The 23,436-nt window shown below is 40.5% G+C and overlaps 1 protein-coding gene across 3 annotated transcripts in view; it reads left to right on the top strand.

Moving 5' to 3' along the window:
* The window catches only part of GRAMD4 (GRAM domain containing 4), a 78,695-nt gene extending 55,743 nt beyond the window's left edge, over positions 1–22,952 (top strand). For 2 of the 3 annotated variants that reach the window (XM_054178152.1, XM_054178154.1), the window contains exons 8-20: positions 472–563; positions 3,980–4,071; positions 5,131–5,179; positions 6,487–6,558; positions 7,844–7,887; positions 7,985–8,094; positions 9,335–9,489; positions 14,534–14,551; positions 15,082–15,229; positions 15,663–15,756; positions 16,688–16,772; positions 18,433–18,501; positions 21,886–22,952. In XM_054178152.1, the coding sequence (XP_054034127.1) occupies positions 472–563; positions 3,980–4,071; positions 5,131–5,179; positions 6,487–6,558; positions 7,844–7,887; positions 7,985–8,094; positions 9,335–9,489; positions 14,534–14,551; positions 15,082–15,229; positions 15,663–15,756; positions 16,688–16,772; positions 18,433–18,501; positions 21,886–21,987 (1,130 nt within the window). In that variant the 3' untranslated portion in view covers positions 21,988–22,952. The remainder of the gene's footprint in view (positions 1–471; positions 564–3,979; positions 4,072–5,130; positions 5,180–6,486; positions 6,559–7,843; positions 7,888–7,984; positions 8,095–9,334; positions 9,490–14,533; positions 14,552–15,081; positions 15,230–15,662; positions 15,757–16,687; positions 16,773–18,432; positions 18,502–21,885) is intronic. The other variant, XM_054178153.1, reaches the window with a different exon arrangement.
* The last annotated feature ends 484 nt before the right edge of the window (positions 22,953–23,436 follow it).

Raw genomic sequence — 23,436 nt, 5'->3', positions numbered from 1 at the left:
TCTTGCTTTAGGAATAGTAAGCAGTGAAGTGCTACCAATAGACAGACTTCTGCAGAAATGCAGCCAAGGATCTAGCCTGCTGTTAGCCTAGCTTGGTCAAGAAGTGGCAAGTTGTTTGTCAATGGTTTACATGGGATGAACTGGTCTTCAGGGTAATATGGACAGGACTCAGAAGAGATGTGTATCAGCATCCAAGGTACCTTTGTAGAGGGTAATGTTTACTTTTGTCTGTACTTCAAGTGTTTAAACAGAACCTTTGTCTTAACACTTTAGTTTTTGGAAATCCATTACTTAACTAATTGTTCAGTTATGTTGATAGGTTTCCTTTTTCTTAATTTGGATAGGCATTTTTATCATTATCTGACTTGAATATTTCTATTCATTTTCTAATTTGGTTGTTTGTCACCTGCAAACAATTTAACCACTGACAGCTAATTCTAACAGTTGTGTTTTTTCTTGGTTTCTATTTAGAGAGAGGTGCCAAACCTGTAACTAATTTTGTGAAGAATCTTTCTGCCTTATCAGACTGGTATTCTATCTACACTTCTGCTATTGCCTTTATTGTAAGTTATCCTGTTCCTCCAGGGGTAATAAGAACTTTTAGAAAATGTACTATTTACTGAAATCCACTGAAACTGGTTATGCTGCAGTTAAGTCACAGCAAATAGTGTAATTTCATTTAACACAAAATACCACTTGCATTATATTTTAAAGCCACTTTAATCGCCCATTATGGGATGTAGCATAGTTCTGTAACTGTTAAAATAACTTAGAATGATCTGGGCTTTGTTCTCTTGTTTCTTGTCTCCTGTCTCTCAGTCCTATTGAATGGTATTTCAGCCTCTGCCAAATCTCTTGTTATCTAAGGTTGTAATGCTGACAGTGGCTATATTTGATAAGAGACTAAAATTCACCATTTTTGCCATTCATTAGGATCATACTTAGAGATGAGTCACAAAATGCCTTGATTTGAGTATCATTTAATGTGGAAACATCAGGTCTATGAGCTAAATTCAACCATTCCCATGCTCTGTAAGGAGGTTCACTTACCACAGAGTGATGTGACTATTAACAGAATTGTGATTTGTTTTCTTCTAGTTGTCAATTAAATGATATAAAGTCTTTTGATCATGAAATATTTTTTTATATCAAAGGAAATTACTACCAGCAGCTGTAGCTGAATTGAATGAACCTGTGTGGTGCGGGTTGACCCTAGTTGGAAGCCAAGTGCCCACCAAAACTGCTCTGTTGCTGCCCTCATCATCTAGAGAGAGAGAAAATATAATGAAAAGCTAGTAGGTTGAGATAAGGACAGGGAGAGATCATTCAGCAATTACTGTCACAGGCAAAACAGACTTGGCTTGGGGAAATAAGTCAAATGGGAGTAGGATAATGAGAAATAAAATCCCTGCTCCTTCCTTATTCCTTGACTCAGTTTTACTCCTAGTTTCTCTACTGCTCTGCCCAAGCAGTGCAGGGGGATGTGGAATGGAGATTGCAGTCAGTTCATTGTGTTTTCTCTGCAGCTCCTTCTTCCTCAGCAGGAGGACTCCTCACACTCTTCCCTTATACCAGTGTATTAGTTCTCCATGAACCTCTCCAATGTGAGTCCTTCCCACTGGCTATAGTTCTTTATAAACTTCACCTGTATGTTTCCTTTCCATGAAGTGCAGTCCTTCAGGAACAGACTGCTCCAACATGGGTCCTCCATGGGATTACAGATCCTGCCAGGAACCTGCTCCAGTGTGGGCTTCCTCCATTGTAGGGTTCTCCATGGGCTGCAGGTGGATATCTACTCCACCACCAACTTGTGGGCTGCAAGGGGACAGCCTGTGGCACATGGTCTTCACCGAGGGCTATAAGGGAACATTTGCACCTGTGCCTCTAGCACCTCCTCCCTCTTGGTTCTTTGCTGACCTTGGTGTCTGCAAAGTTGTTTCTCTCACATGTTCTTCTCTTTTCAGCTGCAATTGCTCTTGCACAGCAATGTTTCCTCCTTCCAATATATGCTATCATATAACTGATGAGCTCAGCCTTGGCCAGCAGTGGGTCTGTCATGGAGCTGGCTGACACTAGCTCTGTCATACACAGAGGAATCTTCTAGCAGCTTCTCACAGAAACTACCCTCGTAGTCCCTGCCAGCTACCAAACCTAATACAGCTTGTTTGGTGAAAATGTCACACACCTTTTCATTAAGTGGTCCCTCTCTGTAAGTTACGGACCCTTATTTAACATTTTGTTACACAGCACAGCTCAAGAAATACTGAAAAGGAGAACTCCACATCCTGTATTCACTCCATTCTAATCTACTCCTTTTTCCTTCACCTCTCCTAACAAACCCATTCTTCACATAAAAGCTGAAAGAAAGATCTTCAGCTGTTACTCAGAAAGCTCTGGAACATTGAAGCCAGAGCAATCCTTCATTTTGGAGTTACCAGTGAAAAACCTAATATCTTTCAGCAAGGAGGCAGTAGTCTCTGTAGCTTTAGAAGTTGTAAAGTGGACAGAATACTATTTGAAGTAATTCTCATCTATGTTTTTAGGTAAAATAAGGCCTGTTTTTCTGCAGTCGTCTTAAGCTTGGTAAAAACTTGGGATTTAGCTATCTTGAAATAATAGAGCAAGAGTTTACCTCTTTGCCTTGTAGGGGGCTAATTCACAAAATCACAGAATCAACCATGTTGGGAAAGACTTCAGAGATCATCAAGTCCAACCTAATACCTAGCACCTCCTAATAACTAAACCATGGCTCCAATCCACATCCAATCTTTTTTTGAACACCTCCAGGGACAGTGCCTCCACCATCTCCATGGGCAACACATGCCAATGGCCAATTACTCTTTCTGTGAACAACTTTCTCCTCACCTTGAGCCTAAATTTCTTCTGGTGCAGCTTGAGACTGTGTCCTGTTATTCTGGTGCTGGTTGCCTGGGAGAACAGACCAACCCCCACCTGGCTACATTTCCGCTTCAGGTAGTTGTGGAGAGCAATAAGGTCTCCCCTGAGCCTCCTCTTCTCCAGGCTAAGCAACCCCAGCTCCCTCAGCCTCTCCTCATAGGGCTTGTGCTCCAGACCTCTCAGCAGCCTCATTGCCCTTCTCTGGACACGTTCAAGTATCTCAATATCCTTCTTAAATTGAGTGGCCCAGAACTGGACACAGTACTCAGGGTGTGGACTAACCAGTGTCAAGTATAGGGGCAGAATGACTTCCCTGTGTCTGCTGGCCACACTATTTCTGATGCAGGCCAGGATGCCATTTGCCCTCTTGGCCACCTGGGCACACTGCTGGCTCATGTTCAGCCAGCTGTCAACCAGTACCCCCAGGTCCCTTTCTGCGTGGCCCCTCTCCAACCACTCTGACCCCAGCCTGTAGCACTGCATGGGATTCTGCCCATCTGTCCAGCCTGTCGAGGTCATTCTGCAGAGCCCTTTAACCCTCTAACAGATCGACACCTGCCCCCAACTTGGTGTCATCTGCAAACTTACTAATGGTGGACTCTATCTCCACATCCAGATCATCAGTAAAGATATTAAACAGGATTGGGCCCAACACTGATCCCTGGAGGTCACTAGTGACTGACTGCCAATATAATTGTTATAACTCTTCTACTATGCCATTGCTTCACCTCATCTAGGTGAGGTCTGACCATATCATGGTTATATAGCATATTCACAGACTTCAAGGTTTACTATTTTTTATTTATACCCTCATGTAAATGAAGTGTGGAAAATACTAATCCTCTCAAGCATCTGAGCCGTATTTAACTGTCATCCCTGGAAATTTAGTTCAGTTTATACTTCACACTCATGAATACTGTGCTATTGTCTGTCATGGGGTTGCTAAAATTTAGTACCTTTTTTGGTCTGGCTTTTGTGATTCTGGACCCAACAGTACAGTGGGAAATGGTATTTTGTGTAGCTCACTGTGCTGCAGTTTGTAATCCACATCTCTCTGTTTTTCTTCCTTCTTAATCTGCAGATATACATGAATGCTGTATGGCATGGCTGGGCCATTCCCATGTTCTTATTTTTAGCAATTTTGAGGTTGTCCCTAAATTACCTCATAGCCAGGTATTTACTTAAGCACTAGATTAATCTTTTGTCATGCTTTGCTTGAAAGATGCTTTGTTGTTCTTGCACTGAATCGTAAGGTGTTACCTTTTTGAACATTGTGAGTTCAGTTTAACAAAGTGAAATTCAGAGTCTAATATACTTTATTTTGTTGCTTGATTTCTATGATTTTTGACTGTTCCAAGGAATTATCTTCATTTCCTGTGACTTGGATTGTCCTAAAGGAATGCTGCATGTTCTCAGATATATTCCTCAACACTTCAGAATTCTAAAATACTCTGCAGTATTCAAAGCAGTTGGGGAACATCACCTTAAATATTAAAACCTACTGCTTTTTCCTGGACAGAATTTTCACCTATGCCTAAAACAGCACTTCTGCCTTTTTCAGTGGCCCTTGGCATACTTTATGCAAAGTATCTTCCATTTACACATTCATTCTCTACTGAAAATTAAGCCTCTCTTTAATACAAAAGAAAACAAAAAACCCAGTAACAAGAACAACAACAACAAAAACACAACAAACCAAAACATTTTCTGTTCTAAGATGAGTATTTAAAAATGCTCTTTTAGGCTGATGGTGTTTCACCTTTAAGGTGCTTAAAATGGTGAGAGGAGAATCTTGATGTGCCTAATTTAAAATGATTTTCTTATTTCTTAATGATTACGGTGTGATACTCTGACTTGGAAACTGCCAGTAGCAAATAGGCTCCAGGAAAAGGTGATATAATTTTGATCACATAAAAAATCCTGGGAAAAAATATTGTAGTTATTTGCTCTGTGCACAGAATCCATTTCTATTGCAAAACCTGCAAGCAAGGATTCTGTGAATCTACACAGCTAATATATATATATATATATTTAAAATATATCACTTTAAAGCTGTGTTTGGCCACCTGTGCTTACATTATTTTGTGGGTTCTTTGTGGATATGGGGATTTAGTTATTTATTTAAAGCCGTAAGTGCTTGCTGCTGAAAGTTACTTTTTAATGCATTACAAGTAAGCTGTGTTGGCAGGTGTAGTAGTACTTGCTCCCTTTAACTGTTTCCATAACTTCTAGGGGTTGGAGAATACAGTGGAGCATTGTGCCTGAAGTTTCTGAACCCATGGTACGTCTTTAATTCTTTTGACCCATATGCCTGCATTAAAAATTGCACATTCAAAACCTTCTGTGATTATGTGGGTAGCAGTAAGTGGAAGAAAGAGTCAAGTGCAAATACAGACACTACAGCTTTTTTTCCTCTCTTAAAATTTCAAACAAATTTCAGTAACAGCAGTAGGTTTGGGTGTTTCACTGTAAAATATTCCAGTCTTGAATGACATTTCTGGAATAAATGTTATTGTAACAGCTTGAGACAAGTTAGATCCTGTGGGATCTTCAGTAAGCCTTGCATTCTGTTGCCTCTGTAGCATTTTTAAAATAAATACTCCCATGTCATGCCTTAGGCAGGAAGCACTGTGTTAATGTAAGAGAGGATAGGATAGGATAGAGTAGAATAAACCAGGTTGGAAGAGACCTTCAAGATCATCGTGTTCAACCTATCATCCAACCCACCTAATCAACTAAACTGTGCAACCAAGCACCCTATCAAGTCTCCTCCTGAACACCTCCAATGATGGTGACTCCACCACCTCCCCGGGCAGCCCATTCCAATGGGCAATCACTCTCTCTGTGTAGAGCTTCTTCCTAACCTCCAGCCTAAACCTCTGCTGGTGCAGCTTGAGACTGTGTCCTCTTGTTCTGGTGCTGGTTGCCTGGGAGAAGAGACCAACCTCTGCCTGTCTACAGCCTCCCTTCAGGTAGTTGTAGAGAGCAATAAGGTCTCCCCTGAGCCTCCTCTTCTCCAGGCTAAGCAACCCCAGTTCCCTCAGCCTCTCCTCACAGGGCTTGTGTTCCAAACCCCTCACCAACTTTGTTGCCCTTCTCTGGACACATTCCAGCATCCTTCCTAAACTGAGGGGCCCAGACGGAGTTCTTTGTATTTCAAACCTCTTAAGACTTAATGAGGCCTTATTTCAAGGATAATTTTGTTATTCATAAAAGGCCAACAATTCAGTTAAATAAATAAAGTTTTAGGTACTTCAAAACCCTCTACATTTCTGTATGAGACAAGAAAGAGGTCAGTTTAAGTGTGTGGTTGTAGTCATTGCAACTAGGTTACTCTAAATACTTTCTTTCATGAGCTCTTACAATTATTTTTACATATAACGTGGAGAAAAAGCTTTGATAACCATCAATGAAAGATGTAAGCAGTAGATCTGAAGCAAGACTGAATTGGCAAATTCAGAGACTGTTTAGAGAGAAAGGACCATAGACTTGTCAGAATGTTGAAGGGTCATGCTGTCTTGAGGAGTTCTGTAAAGTTTCATTTTTAGCTGAGCTGAAAGTTAATGAATTTTCTCTTTCTTGCCCAAGGAACCTCCAAAAGAGGACCTGACGGTGTCTGAAAAGTTTCAGCTTGTTCTAGACGTGGCTCAGAAGGCACAGGTACTTGTGCTGCACTTGGACAAGGAAATTCATAGTCCAAGCGGTCAAAGTACTTTGTTATGCAGTGTGTGGTAACAGACGCTTTAAAAAGCAGTATTTTCTTTACATGGGGATCTTTACCTGTGAGCAATAAGGATCTCAGAAAGATGCTTGGAACTTCTGGGAACAGCATGATGTTTCAGAGAACTAGTTAAGATGCTCCAGTCATGGCTCTGAGCAAGGTCTGAAGAACAAAGGAGCTTCTGACAGTTTTTTCCCTTAACATTTGTGAATGGGCTTTTGCTAATATAGATCAGATTATGAATCTTACCAGTGTACTGTAGTATGGATCTGTATCCTAAGTGTGCAAGTTGCAGAACTGTGGTGAATAGACCCTATTAATTCAGCTTTGTTTGCACAACATCTCTGAGAGAGTCGGTTTTACACACTACCAATCCCCAATCCTTTATTGCTTTTGTGGGAGAGGGTGAGGACAGGTTTTCTCCCAGCTCCATCAGTTTGAAGTATCCTAACAGCCGAGTGACTCCACTACCCAGCTGAACTGCAACCTAGTGCCATGTCTCATGGTGTGTCACTGTTGAATGTAGTTTACCATTCTCTTGCCAGCTGTGTATGCTCATTTTCCTTCTGCTAGTAGTAGTGCTCATGCTTATATGAACACCTTTGGAAATTTATTGGGAAAATGAAGTTTGCAGATGCTGTGACAGCAAGAATGAGTTGGAGAGGATGGCTGAATAACCTTAGTTCTGTGCAGGGATATGTCTCCATCAACAGCTGCTGGATTTACATGGAATCTAGTAATGCAAAGGGTACTTGGTAAATACCTGGTGGTGTGTTTCTAAAGAAGCTGAGAGTCTAAGGTTTGATGAGCTCAGTAAACACTTCCTGAGACTTCAGTACTCAGTGTGAGAAGAAACTCCCAGTTTGTTTACCTACTGACAGAAGCGCTTAACTCTTAGACTGACAGCTTAATTTAAAATCTTTGCTGTGATGTAAACACTTTCCAGTTGTGACAGTGAGGTCAAATAGCTTCCTCACTTCTAGCAATCAGTCACGAATTGCAGAACAAGGGGTTAAATGAGATGAAGTCATCACATATTGCTATCCTATTTTTTTATTTACTCAATTATGAAGTACTTTAATGGCTAAAAATTAGTTTTAAAAAAATCACTTCTGGGAATTGCTTGTTAGCAGCAGAGTAAGGTAACTGCTGGTGTCTATTGTGTGGACAGAAAAACCTCAGATAATGCAGGACTCAGTTCTAATTCTGATGCTTCTTATGCAGAACCTTTTTGGCAAGATGGCAGACATACTGGAAAAAATTAAAAAGTAAGTTATCTGATGTTAGTCTTTTTCTCCCCATCTTAAAACAAGATTTGACCCATGTCTGGAATACTAGTAATAAAATATTTCTTTTTGTCTGCAGCTTGTTCATGTGGGTCCAACCAGAAATAACACAGAAGCTCTACATTGCCCTATGGGCAGCATTTATTGCATCCTGCTTTTTACCCTACAGGATTATTGGGCTTGCAATGGGTAAATGCAATAAATAAGTGACCTGTTACAATCTAGACTTAATGTGTTAAAGCTTAATGTCATCTACAGAGGGAGGATTTTAGAGTTAAAAAAAAAATAATTGTTTTAAAGTACTTTCATTGTTTGGTGTTTGTCATGTACATTTTGGAAAGCATCTCTGGATACATAATAAGGTAGAAAAAGGCTGGATAATGCATTCAGTCCTTGAAGAGCAGGGGTTTATGATGAGGTGTTACCTTGTCCTTACAGCAAACAGTTTGAAGTCTCAGAGATCTTCAAACTGGCAGCTATGAGGCCTCCTTCCAGGACGCCCTATATTTTGGTTACTTTTTGCTTGTACATCCTTGCAAATGAAATACGTGGGACAAGATAGAAGGTACACAGATGGCAGGGCTAGAAAAAAGTTAAAGGTCTGATGGGACTACCTGTAAAACTTGGAGGATAGGCCAGGTGAACTGAACAGCTTTCTGTGGGTGAGGTTGCAGATATTTAAATTCTTAACTGGGAAAAGAAGGCTTTTGCTACAGCATGAGACTGTCTGGTCTTTATATGAAGCCATGTCCGTGAACGAAGAATTGTTTTCTTGGGGATTTTTTTTCTTCATTACAGTAATTGTATAATGAGTATTACTTTTCATGTAACTGAACTTCAAACTGTGTTAGCTTGAATGTAAACATAGGTTCACTTGACACAGAAATTAAATTAAATGTTTGAAGAATTATGTTCTTTACTCTGACTCTTAGAAAGACATCTGAATTGGATTCAGTGAAGTTTTGAGAGATTATTTCAAGCCCTTCTTAATCTGGTAGAATTCAAGGAAATACCCTGCATAAGATAAGAGGATATACTGGAAGATAGTTTAATGAAGTACATGAGAGCCCTCTGTTGCCATTTAAATTCTTGCAAGGAGCTGCAGAGTTGAATGTTTTCAGAATGCTTCTGGTAATAAGGCATATATGTCTGGACTATTTCAATGTTGTTCTGCATAAAACGAAGCTACATTAAGTGGTTTAGAAGAGGGTGGGGTGGGGTGGAAGGAATCTGGGCATTGGAGGAAAAGAAAAATAATTTCCTGCCTTTGGAAGAAGAATCAAAATGTTAAACCTGAGAGAATGGTTCAGTGCTATGACTGAAGATACTCAATTTGGTTTCATTCGTGAACTTGTTAAAACATGATCAAAATAGTGATGTTATTAATTCCCCTTTGACATGTGTACTGAAGTGATTACTTTTTATTCAGGACTCTATGCTGGAATCAAGTTTTTCCTTATTGATTTCATCTTCAAACGATGCCCCAGACTAAGAGCTAAGTATGATACTCCTTATATCATCTGGACAAGTCTCCCAACAGATCCTCAGCTCAAAGACAGATCTAATGCTACAGTGTCAAGACGGGTAAGGGTAATAAATCTTTTTATCCCTCTGTTCCCAACATCTGAAAATTGGATCCCTTTCTCCCTTTCACTTTTCCCCAGTGACTAGAGCACATTAAAAGGAAGGTTAATTAAATCCTAACAGTCAATGTTACTTCTTTTTTTTTTATAATTATTTTATCATGATCCACAGCTTTTATATGGATACTGTTTCTCATAAGAAAGGAATCAATTATCAAAATGTGTATATAAATTATGCTGGAAATCATATGAAGCATACACTAAAACAACACACTCAATATTCATAATCAATTTCTGTAACACGAATTCTGTGTGGTTTTTTTTTTTTTTTTTGGTCAAAATTTAGTTCTTTTGTTATTCCCCTTCTCTGTTTTCAGAAATAATTTTACAGTGGAAATTCAGCTGCCTGGGTATATTGAAGAACAGTTAATAAAAAGGAAAAGAACAGTTAGTGAAAAAGAAATTAAAAAGGCTGAAGTATAATACATATCTTACTAATGGGATAAGCGTTAGCAGAAGTAATAGAGTAGTTTACAGATTTTGGGCAGTATGTGCTTTGATTATTTTTATTGGATGACCTTTTAACATAGCAATGATAGATTACTTTATCACCATGTTGGTACTCCAGCAGTAAATTTTTCTTTTGTTAAAATCTCATAGTTAAATCTTTAACGGTTGTGTTTTGTATGTCTTTACAAAGTTGTTTTGGGCCTGGTGTAATAGCTGAAAAGCAGTTTATTCTTTTCCCTGTCCCTGAATTTGTCAGTGTTTATTAGTTTAAACATAAAAATAGTTGTAATAAAACCCCAGTCAAATTTCGTTTTATCATAATGTCCAATTGCATTCATTTAGCATCGGAGTAGTGTAATAAGTTCCCTGACTAAATGTGCAGCATATAGCAATAATTCAGCCTGAGGACACAACTGGAAACCAAAAGAGATTGACACATGAACTTCGAGTGTTAACCTGTGAAGGAGGAATGTGAGGTTCTGGAGGTGATGGAGTCGTTAGGGGTAAAATAACTGCTGCAAAATCTAGGCATTTCAGAAGGAAGTAGTAGGGAAAGACAGTCTCTAACACAAAATGAGTTTCTTGCTCCTGTTTTCCAAGGGATGAGAAAGGTGAATAAGCACATAGATGGAGCTGTCCATAGCCCACATTTCTCTTGCTCATGGAAGATGGACTTAAAAGTTCCCCTGCCTCCCAAATGTGCAGATTGTCCTTCACATACTGTGGTGGTTATGGCAGCTTCTTGCAGAGTCTCTGATCTGCCCTGGAAGTGGAAAGGCTTTGAATTGCTGAAATTGAATCCATAAACTTACACAGAATTATTATCTCTTATGGCTTAAGTTTTCTCAATTAGAACAAGACTTTGGTACTGCTGTGTCAGAGTTGACAAATTTGGATCGTCTGCCTGAAAAGGATTTGCAGGACTGCATTATCTGCTTCCAAATGTCTTTGAAAACAGCCTGGTCTCAGTGTGTGGTGGTTTGAAAGGAAAGGCTCTGCTTTCCCTCCCCCACTGAGAAAAAGACCACGGCTAAACCCAGTCGGAGAAATGAGAGTATATTGTACAAGGAAACAGATTCTATGTAACACAACAAATACAGGTATTTTACAATATATACAGGAATATACAGCAAATAAACTCAACCAGAAACCAGACCCCCCACAGAGGGGGCTTCCCCCTGTGCCCCCCTTCACCCCCTACCTCCCTTCTTCCCCAAAAGAGGTAGAAGAAGAGACGAGGACAGTTAACAGGGCAGGAAAGGAATAAAGGCCTTGCACAGGGAGTTAGTATCTTATCTTTTGGCAAGAAGCCCAGAAGCAGATCCAGCCGAGAGGGACAGCGAAGGAAGGAAGACGTTCTATTGCCGTAATTAGTGAGCCGAAAAAAACCCAAACAGTGTTTATACAACAGCTGGATCCTATGCATAAACCACAAATAGATTTTACGCATTAAATATTTACCTATCTGGTCTAACATCAACCCGATGCAGTACCGGTAGACCAACATGCCACAGACCGAGAAGAATAAACGTTCTAAAACCCAGAGCACCTTCATTTCGTTTCTCCGGCTGAGACAAGCAATAAATCAACTTAATTACTTAATTACCCAGCCCCACGTTGGGCGCCAAAAATGTAATGGATTGGGGCAGATCCCCTCCCCACCACAGGCAGAAATAACGACTCAGGCAAACGGATTGCAAAAGTGATGAAAGTTTAAATAGAAAGCAGTGAATGTTACACAAAACCCAAAGCGCAGTGACAAAGAAAGATCCCATCCCCACCTGAGGGTGCATGCAAAACCCCCAGGGCTCCTTCTTCCCCCTCCCTCTGCTGGGCTAGTCTCAGCTGGCCAGGCCTGAGACTGCCCGTCCCCCTGTGGCCTTGGGCCTAATCAGGCCCATGGCCGGGAGATCTCTCCCCCAGTTACCAAGTCTCGGAGAGGGAAGGAAAGAGGAAGTGCCAGACCCCGCACTGGATCTTATAGTGGTGCAAAGAATTATGGTAGGAAATACACAATTTCCTGTGTCCATCCCTCTGGGCTGGACTTCTGGACACAGGAAGTGAATGCACCAGGGGGGCACCCAGCTCAAACTACAACACTTTGCACAAACTTTTTTTACCCCGTGTAATGGGTTAGGGGCAGGTCCCCTCCCCACCACAGGCAGAAATAACGACTCAGGCAAACGGATTGCAAAAGTGATGAAAGTTTAAATAGAAAGCAGTGAATGTTACAGAAAACCCAAAGCGCAGTGACAAAGAAAGATCCCATCCCCACCTGAGGGTGCATGCAAAACCCCCAGGGCTCCTTCTTCCCCCTCCCTCTGCTGGGCTAGTCTCAGCTGGCCAGGCCTGAGACTGCCCATCCCCCTGTGGCCTTGGGCCCAATCAGGCCCATGGCCGGGAGATCTCTCCCCCAGTTACCAAGTCTCGGAGAGGGAAGGAAAGAGGAAGTGCCAGACTCCGCACTGGATCTTATAGTGGTGCAAAGAATTATGGTAGGAAATACACAATTTCCTGTGTCCATCCCTCTGGGCTGGACTTCTGGACACAGGAAGTGAATGCACCAGGGGGGCACCCAACTCAAACTACAACATGCCACCCCTGTGTATTTCCTACCCCGTGAGATATTTCTGGAACCCTCATAGTAAAAAAAGAAAATAGATTTTTCTGTACAGAAATTTAGAAATTAATAAGGCTTTTTAGATTTTTGTGGTGGTGGTGTTTTGATTTTTTTCCATAGAAATGGAAGAACCCAAAGGCATGAGTGCCAGCATATGTGCATTTGCTTTGGCCTCTTATCATGAAACAGCGTATGTGATGCAATAAACCTAGACACAATGCCATATACCTAGACACAATTAATTGCTTGTACCACCACTCTGACCCCATGTCCTTAGAGAATAATCCTGACAACAGTAACTGATGGGTAAAGGAAGTATGCCAAAAACTGATGTCAGTTCAAGTGGAAAGGAATACCTTGAGGTATTCCTGTGCTCAGGTTTTTGGTGACATTTTAGACAGTCAGGGCTCTTCCAGCATTACAAATCCAATCACTCCCAGCTATGAATTAAGCCTTATCAAAATCAGATGCAATGCTTTGTTTTCTGCTGTAATGACCATAGGTTGTCTTAAGCCTGGGTGGATATGGATAAATTAGCTGCTGATTTTAAATGTAGGGGAAACATTTGCCTGTGTTAGGAAGGGCTAGAACTAAAAGAGCAGAACTTTCTCATGCCTGCATTCATTGGACTGCTTGTGGTACTGAAGTTTTAAACATCTCTTCATAATGTCTGTGGATGCATTCCTGTGTAATCTGGTATAGGTTGGACTGGATGATCTTTTGAGGCCTCTTCAAACCCTTAACATTCTGTGACTGATAAAATGGGTAGGTAGGAGGCCTTGTAGCAGAAAGCAGGAATACTTCATATTCCAATACAAAAAAGCATTGGACTTCTTGCCCTGATATTTTTCATGTTTTAGGCCATGGAGCTTCATCTGTTTACATGCATATTCTGCTAAATAAGCTGTCCAAGGTAGCCTTCAGAAAATTCATCTGATTTTTAATGTGCACACAAATGGTTGGAGAAGCTGTTATTTTCTTTGGTTCCAGAGGCTTAGTGATGCTAATGACACCACAGAAGGGCAGTAACTGAAGCAATAGCACAGTTATCATCAACCATTTGCTTTCAATGTCCATTTTCTTTATTCTTTTCCCCTGAAGCATCATTCTATTACAGTTGCCCTGAAAGCTGGACAGTAAATACCCTCTGCTGTGCCTGTTGTCAGTCTGGTTTCTAGTCAGCAATTGCAGTGCACATTTTTTCACTTGCTTTGGATTTCTTTTGTTAGCACTAATCCTACAAAGTGTTGAATGCTGCCAACTTAGGTGGGAAAAAAAAAAAGGCAGCAGAGGCCAATTGGCCTCTGACAGCATCAGGCCTTTTCAGAAGGGCTTAGTTCTGAATCTGCATGTTGTCAGTTTGCCACTTGTTTAACTCTGTGTGTACAGTAGGGCTAAGAACAGAGCTGTTAATGCTTCAGTGACAAAAGCCAGCCTTTGGAATCATATGGTGCCTTTCCCAAGCTGAAAAGGAAAATGGAAGCAAACTTTCCAAAAGAAACTGTCTTCTGTTCTTCAAGAAGCAAGGCTTGTTTGCTAGGGCAGTATCCACTGTGTAAAAGTAGATTTTACTCAGGTAACTGGGTTTTGAGAACGCCATGCTACCTTTTTTGCCCCCCATCAAGGATGCTGACAACCATTCTGATTTTATTTCGCAAGTCAACACCCAAAATTCAGTGCAATGTGAAAACAAAGATCAGTAGCTCTAATGCAACCTAAATAAACTGGTGTGCTCTAACCACTGATAACTTCTTTTTTTAATTGCCTTTGTCATGTGTAGTCTCTTGTTTTGTGAGCAAGTTCTGGCAGTGTCACTCAGTTCATGTTTTATTCTATATATTATACTGTTAAATAGACTACTTTCTTTTCTTTTTGTCACTGTCACATTTCTGTTGTTTGTTTCTTTTCCTGCTAGCTGTCAGGGCATGAAAAGGTATGGATCTTAGTGTGGAACATTTCTTTTCAATTTCAGTATTTGTATTCATAATGAGCTTCTGCAGTTTTGTGTGGCTTTTTCTTTTTTTTGCTTCTTTTTCTTTCTAAACTTTGTGCAGTAATATTTTGTGCTTTGTCTGTCTCTTGAAGATGGACCAATAATGATAATGTATTAACTGTTACATGTTTTTCTATTATCATAACTGGAGCTTTGTGCAGTGACTTAGCTACAGTTGCATATACCCTTCACTACAGTAAAGTGGTATTTGAAGATAGGTCCATTTAGCACCATGTGCTTTCCCCCCTGCAGACAGTGTTCCCCGAAGACTGGCACTTTGAAAGGCTATGTTCAGATAGCACATTAGAGTTTTGTGCGCTGTAGCAGTAGTTTAATGCAATATTCCAAAGTTAACTTTGCATTACAGACTTATTTATTTATTTTAGGAAGAATAGTTATCTAAGTTACTCTTAAGACCCCAGGTTAAACGTGGCTGTTCAAATTTTGGAATTGTGTTTATTTTTCTGCAGCTTCAAACAGCAGCATCCAGAAGTTATGTGGGCTCAAGTGCCCCAGCTGGAATAAGCAAAGACGAAGACACGAGTCGTTTTCATACCACCAAGAGGGGCAATTTCCATGAAATTTTTAACCTGTCCGAGAATGAGCGTCCTTTGGCAGGTACTGTGCAGCGAAAGGCTACAGTCGTAGAGCGCTTTCCAAGGTTTAAAGTTGAATTCCCTTTCTGTGCAATGTACGGCTATAAGTCCTTTTGATTGAAAGGACTTGCTTTAAATTAGGATGAATGGAGACAGTGTCTTTCATTCCCTGTCCTTAGAGTTCTTTCAAAGAATGCACAGCCTGGTGTGGTAATGCAAGGGGAATAATTCTGTGGGCGTTTTTTTCTGTTTCGGTTGTTTGGGGGTTTTTTTAAGACCATTGTTAAAACATGTTGTGATGTTTAAACCTACCTTATTTAGGCTCTTCTTTGTCAACACTTGTGTTTTCATGGATCTGGTTTAATTTTCAGTATTTGCTGCTGTTTTATGAGGAAACTGTTGGGGGGTAACGTCTGTTTCTTTCTTAAAGCAACATTTCTTGTTACGACTTGCAGTGTGTGAAAATGGCTGGCGTTGTTGCTTGATAAACAGAGATAGGAAGATGCCCACAGACTACATCAGGAATGGAGTTCTTTATGTCACAGAAAAGTGAGTTGTTGCACTCCACACATTTCTTAGGAGGGAAATACCTAAGGTACTAAAAAGTTTGAAAGTAGAAGTAATCCTTCAATGATATTTTGAAACAAAAATGCCTTTTCCTGTGCTTTAAAACATAAAAAAAGGGCACCATAAGAGGGGGAGAGATGAATCTGGGCTGTGGTAACATTTAACAAATGTCATCTTGGCATGAAAGGGTTTGTATAGCAATGGAGAATAGTAGTTGTTAGTAGCTGCAGTTCTTGATGTTGATTACAGGCTAAGTATATGTATACTGAAAAAGAAACCTAAAATCTAAGTGTATTTGAAGAGTTGTGATTAGTGGTTATTTGCCATATACTCTTTATTTTCTTTTTTTAAACCAAACTGAATGTGTAGCTTCCTTGAAACAATGTGCAACAAAAAGAAAATAGAAAATCAAGCCTTGGTTTCAAAACTAGTACTTGATTTTTATTTCTGTTAATGCTTACCTGCCAGCCTCCCAGTGCTGGATAACTATTATCACTACCGTTTGGGTCTTGCACTGAAATTCCTGGAGTGAATGAGTGGAAGTAAAACTCATCTGTATGCAATGTCACCTACTGATGGAGAACACTCTAGCATTTAGAAATCTGGGCTTTTGTCTGCATCACAATAATGTGAAACAAACACAGTGTTTTCCATTAATCTTCTTTTTTGGATTTGATATTGCAGTAGTTTAAGGATATACATGCTTGAGTGTCTTTAAAATGCTTGTCAGGTTCAACCATTCATTGCAGTAATACAAATACAAGTTTGGGGTTTTTTCACTCTGATTCTGGGCTTTCTAACAGGTTTGCCAACTGCTAGAATTTACGAGTGTTTGCTCTGAAGTGACAGAACTTTGTGAACTTTTTTTAAGATTACTATATAAAAAATGAACATTTTCTTTCCTTCTTTCCAGTTATTTGTGTTTTGAAAGCTCCAAATCCGGCTCATCTAAAAGAAATAAAGTTATAAAGCTAACGGATATAACAGATATTCAAAAGGTATGTCTGTTTAGTGTTGCAAGTAGGGGGCAAAGCTGGTTTTCTATTCAGCTTGTCATGTTTTGCTTTTCTGCTTATGTTGTTTTGTATGTAAAATGTAATCCTTTGATCAGGAATATTTCCCAGAACTGTTTGTTTAGCCGTTTGGACTCAGCACAAGCAAACTTGCTATGAGCATAAAAACAAAGTAGTTTACTAAACTCTTACACTCCTGAATTAATTTTAATTTTTAAGTTGTGTTGTGTCTTAACTCCTGCATTGACTAGAACTGTTTAGGCATTAAGAAGATTTATTATTAGCAGGAATTGTGTAATATAATTTGTTTGACTGTTGATGCACCATCTTCAAAGTAGCTACCTCAGAGCGATGAGAGATGATTGTCCATGGAGAAAAGTAAATCCTTAGAATGGTAAGACTGGATCAGGCTGGAGTTTCATCTAGTTGAGATCTTGTCATTAACAAGAGTTAAGAAATTGATGACTGGAAGTATGACAACTACAATGTCCAGTTGAGTTTTATCAGCCTGCAGTCACTAATGGCTTTACTGAGGTCTTGTATCACTCTGTGGCGTTTAATGTCACATTTTGTTACCTTCTGTGAGCTTGTCCTGTTCTAAAATACAGACACTACTGCTTTCTACATCTTGTATCCATGAGTGCTACAGATTAAATTATGCTGTGTAAAGACACACCTCAGCCCAATGTCTACTGCTTAAGTACCTCTAGATTTTCAAATTAGTTCCTTCTATTTATATCATGTGTTTGTAAAGCAGTCAACTTATGCATAACTTGAACATTCCCATTGGAATTCACTCTTTGTGGATTTTATAACATCATACTTGAAGCAGTGCTGGCTTGTTGCTTAGTAGGCCTTTAGTGGCATGAAGGTCCTCTTCAGCTGTGTAGGTTTTTAGTGAAGATAAGCAAGGGATCATGTAGCCAAGCATAAAAATGTATTGTACCTGGTTTTATTTGAGGGTGGGAAACACAGACCAGATTTGGAGTCTGTTTCCTCTTTGGGATATTCTCCAGTTCAGCCACCTGTATCCCTTCTTAGCATTACAGTCTTTCTTTAAAAGAAACAAACAAAACAACAGACCAAACCAAACAAACATTCCCTCCCAAACACAACACAACAAATGGAAAAACCAAACACCAACAAAGCCTTAAAAAAAACTCAAACCAAGCAAAATTCCCAAATAGACAAATAAAACCCAACCAAACAAAAACCCCAAGCAAACCTATACATACCCTGTTTGTCTTTAACTTTGAAGAAGAAACTTTTTTCTGGTCTGCTTACTGCTCCAGTGAATGAATATTACTCCAAGGGAAACATTTTGGTGATACTCACAGGCACACTCTCACACAGGTATGCACATGTGGCTGGGGTGTACCACCTGCCTGCACCAACCAGCTGCTGGCATGGTCCCCGGGCATCTCACTGTACAGGTGATGCTGTGCCCAATGACTCCATGGCCAAAGAACGGTGTCTGGCTGCTGCTTGTTTCTATATAGGAGTCTGTTAGTTATGGCTGGGAGGATACACCAGTGACAAGTTGTGTAATCTTCTCAGCACCTTCTGCAATTGTTCAGTGTATTAAGATAGCTTTCATCTGTGTTTTATGGTGTGGGTTGTTTTGTTTTGTTTTTCTATTTTTTAGTATAAAGTGCTCTCTGTTCTCCCGGGATCAGGGATGGGTATTGCTGTATCGACGCCATCTACACAAAAAGTAAGTAGCTGGCTCTGTCTGCATTGCTGTGCTAGACTCCATGCCCTGTTTGTCTTCTCTGGCTAGCACCAACATAAGACTCATCTTTTCCCCCTTTTGTCAGTGGTTGTTTTGTTTGTTCTTAGTTGAATTGTCTGGTTTTCTGTGTATTTGGCTTCAGAACTTTAATTTCAACATTTAGCTGCTTCTGCTGCATCTGAACTATTTTACTGTAACACTTCAGAAATATTTTGCTGTTCTGCTACCCTCATTGACCATTCCCCAGCAGCTTTTCATCAGTAGCATGAGGGCTGCTCTGTTGTGCAGTCTGGAATGAAAAGCTAATGACTTGAGAGTATTTCTGGGTGAGGAGGCTTTGGGATGGAAAGGTGTGATCATCAGATGCAATTTTTGTGTTTCAGTGTTATGGTGCTAAAGGTTTAAGTTTCTCTAAGCCTCAAATATGCTTTGGGCAAACAAAGCTTTTCTTAGTATGTGACTGAACCTAGTTTTAAACTAACCACAGAATGGCAGGGGTTGGAGGGGACCTCTGGAGATCATCTAGTCCAACCCCACTTTCAAAGCAGAAAATCATCCAGGTGGGTTTTGAAAGTCTTCAGAGAAGGAGACTCCACAGCCTCTTTGAGCAAACCCATTCCAGTGCTTTCACCCACACAGTAAAGAAGTTTTTCCTCATGTTAAGGCAGAACTTCCTGTGTCCCAGTTGGTATCCATTACCCCTTCTTCTATCACTTTGCACCAGTGAAAAGAGACTGGCCCACATCAGTTGGTGCCTTTCCATAAGGTATTTTTAAACATCGATCCGATCCCCTCTCAGCCTTCTCTTCTCCAGACTAAACATCCCCAGGTCTCTCAGCTTTTCCTCATAAGAGAGATGTTCTGTTCTCCTTAATTATCCTCATAGCCCTCTGTTTGTCTCCAATAGTTCCCTGTATCTCTTGAACTGGGGAACCCAGAACTAGACACTGTAGTCCAGATGAGGCCTCACTAGGGGAGAGAAGAACCTCCCTTGACCTGCTGGCCACAGTCTTCTTAATGCCCCCCAGGAAACCACTGACCTTCTTGCCCACGAGGGCACATTGCTCTCTCATGGTCCACCAGCACTCACAGGTCCTTCTCCATGGAGCTGCTTTCCTAACCTGTACTGGTGCATGGAGTTATTCCCACCCAGGTGTAGGACTCTACACTTGTCCTTGCTGAATTTCATTAGGTTTCTCTCTGCCCGACACTCCAGTCTGTCCAGATCTTGCTGAATGGTGGCACAGCCTTCTGGTGTATCAGCCAATCCTTCCAGATTCATACTATCAGCAAACTTGCTGAGGGTACACTCCATCCCCTTATCCAGATTGTTGATGATGATGTTGAACAGGACTGGACCCAGTACTGGCCCCTGGGGACCACCACTAGCTGTGGGCCTCCAGCTGGACTCTGCACTGCTGATCACAGCCCCCTGAGCTCTGTTTTTAGCCAGTTCTCAATCCATCTCAAAGCCCACTCATCTACCCCACACTTCCTGAGTTTACTTAAGGATGTTATGGGAGACAGTGAAAAAACCTTGCTGAAGTAAAGGTACACAACATTCACTGCTCTCCACTCATCTGCCTAGCTAATTAGCCCATTACAGAAGGCTATCACAGAATGTCAGGGGCTGGAAGGTACCTCAAGAGATAATGAAGTCCACCACACCCGTGCCAAAGCAGGATCACCTATACCAGATCACACAAAAACCCATCCAGGTGGGTCTTAAATATCTCCAGAGAGGGAGACTCCACACCCGCCCTGGGCAGCCTGTTCCAGTGTTCTGTTACCCTCACAGTGAAATGTCATTGGGCATCACCGAGAAGAGCCTGGCTCCATCCTCTTGGCACTCATCCTTTACGTATTTATAAATATCATGAGGTTATCCCTTAGTCTCCTCTTCTCCAATCTGTTAGAGCCCCAGTTCCCTCAGTCTGTCCTTTTAAGGAATATGTTCCACTCCCTTAATCATTTTCATGGCTCTGCTGGACTGTCTCAAGCAGTTCTCTGTCCTTGAGCTGAAGGGCCCAGAACTGGACACAATAATATTCCAGATGTGTCCTTACCAGGGCAGAGTAGAGAGGGAGGAGAACCTCTCTCGACCACACCTCTTCTAATACAACCCAGGATACCACTGGCCTTCTTGGCCACAAGAGCACATTGTTGGCTTGTGGTCCATCCACTAGGACTCCCCAGGTCCTTTTCCCCTTCATTGCTCTCCAACAGGTCAGTCCCCAACCTATACTGATACATGGGGTTGCTCTTTCCCAGGTGCAAGACTCTACACTTGCCCTTGTTGAACTTCATTAAATTTCTCCCTGCCTGACTTTCCAGCCTGTCCAAGTCTGGCTGAATGTCAGCACAACCCTCTGGTGTGTCAGCCATTCCACCCAGTTTGGTGTTGTCAGCAAACTAGCTGACAGCACGTTCAGTGCCGTCATCCAGGTCATTCATGAATATATATAGAATACATAGAATAAACCAGGTTGGAAGAGACCTTCAAGATCACCGCGTCCAACCCATCAACCAATCCAACACCACCCAAACAACTAACCCACGGCACCAAGCACCCCATCAAGTCTCCTCCTGAAAACCTCCAGTGATGGAGGACTGATCCCAGTACTCACCCCAGAGGGTCAGATTGGTCAAGCATGCTTTTCCCTGGTGAATCCATGCTGACTAATCCTGATAACTATAGTGTCTTCCATGTGCTTAGAGGTGACCTCCAGAATGAGCTGCTCCATCACTTTTCCAGGTATGAAGGTGAGGCCAACTGGACTGTATTTTCCTGAGTACTCCTCCTTGCCCTTTTTGAAGTGACATTGGCTTTCCTTCAGTCCTCAGGCACCTCTCCCATTCTTTATGATCTTTGGAAAATGGTGCAAAGTGGCACAGCAACAACATCACCTACAAATAACATTTCTCCAAGACACACAAGCATTGTTCCAGGCTTTCTGATCATTGTTTGATATTGAAAAGTACTTAATTACGAAGTTGAAAATGTTCATCTACCTACATAAATGTTCTGTGAGCTGAAAGAAAGATGCACTAATAAAGGTTTTTAATACCTTTAATGGAGGTAGCAGTGTATCAGGTGGAAGTTATGCACTGATTGTATGGAAAGAGAGGTGAAATATTCTCCATTGCTAATACTCTGTGCAATGCATTTTATGCCATGGTTATTTCAAGTAGTAGTGAAAAACCCCAAATCTTAGAAAATAGTCTAGTAGAAAAAAAAAGTTCATGTCTTTATTAATGCACTTTGAGTACTGTTCCTGTTCCTATTAATGTGTTCGAAGCTGTACCTAGAGGAAGATTTTTAATTTCCAGACTGACATGATTTTTTTTTTTTCTCCTCTCATTTAGCCTTTGGTGTTTGGTGCCATGGTACACAGAGATGAAGCTTTTGAGACCATATTCAACCAATATGTGAAAATAACCTCTGCATCATCAAGTAGTGAGAGCTAGTATCTTATTCTAGAAGACCTAAAGGAAACTTTCTTATTTTAGAACTTGGTAGTGAAAGAAAATGAACATCCTCATCTATTTTGCAATAATTTTTCTTGTCTGGTGGTTTATATTCTATCTTACATAAATCAAGTGTATTTTATATATGCCTTCATGTTTGTTTTTAAGGGTTTTGTAAAAAAAAAAATTAAAAGAAAAAAACAATGGAAAAAAAAAACACAAAACCAAAAAACCAACAAAAACACAAAACAAACAACCCAAAACGCAACCAAAACCAATAAAATGAAACAAAACAGTGAAAGTGCTATCATCACGATTAGCCTTGCACATTAAGCACTTTTAATGTTTATTTACTGACATTAAAAGCTGGGAAGATACTTAAAGAACTAACAAAATGAAATGGATTCATCGCTTTAACTCCACTCATATCACCAAGGATGCATTTGACCATTTATCAGTGACTTTTCCCCAAGATGTGAGACTGACTGCAGCAGCTTGAATTCTCTTTTTTCAGCTCAGTTTCTGCTTAAGATTCTTTATTAAAGGAAGTATGATCATCCTAGTATTTCCATATATATAACTGCACTTAAAATAACTCCTTTCTAATTCTTGCATTGCAGAAGGTTGTTTTCCCAATTTGGTTAGGTTCAGTTTTTCCTGCATAGATGTTTCAATTGCTTGTACAGTGAATTGGAAGAGAAAGTTTGTAACTATATCTTCCTTTCTTAATTAACCAAACTGAGAGGAAGGAAGGCAAGTGGATACTTTTTATAAAAGAGGGCACCAAAATGTTGTTCCTAAAATATTAGGCATCATATATTTGTATTTCTGAAGATACTTGACATAGAAGGGCTCAACTATTGTACATGTTACGTGTACAAGGTGTTTGTATGTTGATGCATTAAAGATTTGCAGGCTTTTTGTGTTAGGGGAGGTGGGAATAATGAAACTGAGACATGACTTTCTTTTTTTTTTTTTTGTTAGTGTGGCTTTTCTCTTGAGCTACCTTGTAATAAAATACCATAATGTAGCAGCTGAAAGCACTAGTTCATTTTCAGAGCTTAATTTGAGAGACATTGATATGTTGCTCTTTTTCCCTTTGCAAAATTAAACATTAGTAACAGTTAAACCAAGCGACCAGGTGACACAGGAGGGCTGTGCTCCTTCGCTAAACTCTCTCAGGCCTTTTTAGCAGCCAAGCACATACTGACCTTTAGATAGCTTTTATACTTTATATAATAGCACCCAACTGAGAGGTTTAGAATTTTATTTGCATTTTCCTGAAAGCACAGTAGGAGTTACACCAAGCCTTCCCGTATGCCTTGTCCTTTGCTGTATCTTTTGAGTTGAACATTATGGATGTCTCCAGACACTATATGAATGTCTTCCCCAAAAAGTAATGGAGATGCAAATTCTCATGGGACTTAACTTGATGGATCTTTCTTTCCT

This window comes from Dryobates pubescens, chromosome Z, assembly GCF_014839835.1.
Source record: "Dryobates pubescens isolate bDryPub1 chromosome Z, bDryPub1.pri, whole genome shotgun sequence".
Classification (NCBI taxonomy): Eukaryota; Metazoa; Chordata; class Aves; order Piciformes; family Picidae; genus Dryobates; species Dryobates pubescens.
Note: the sequence above shows the minus strand (reverse complement) of the source record. Positions and strands in the feature narration are given on the sequence as shown.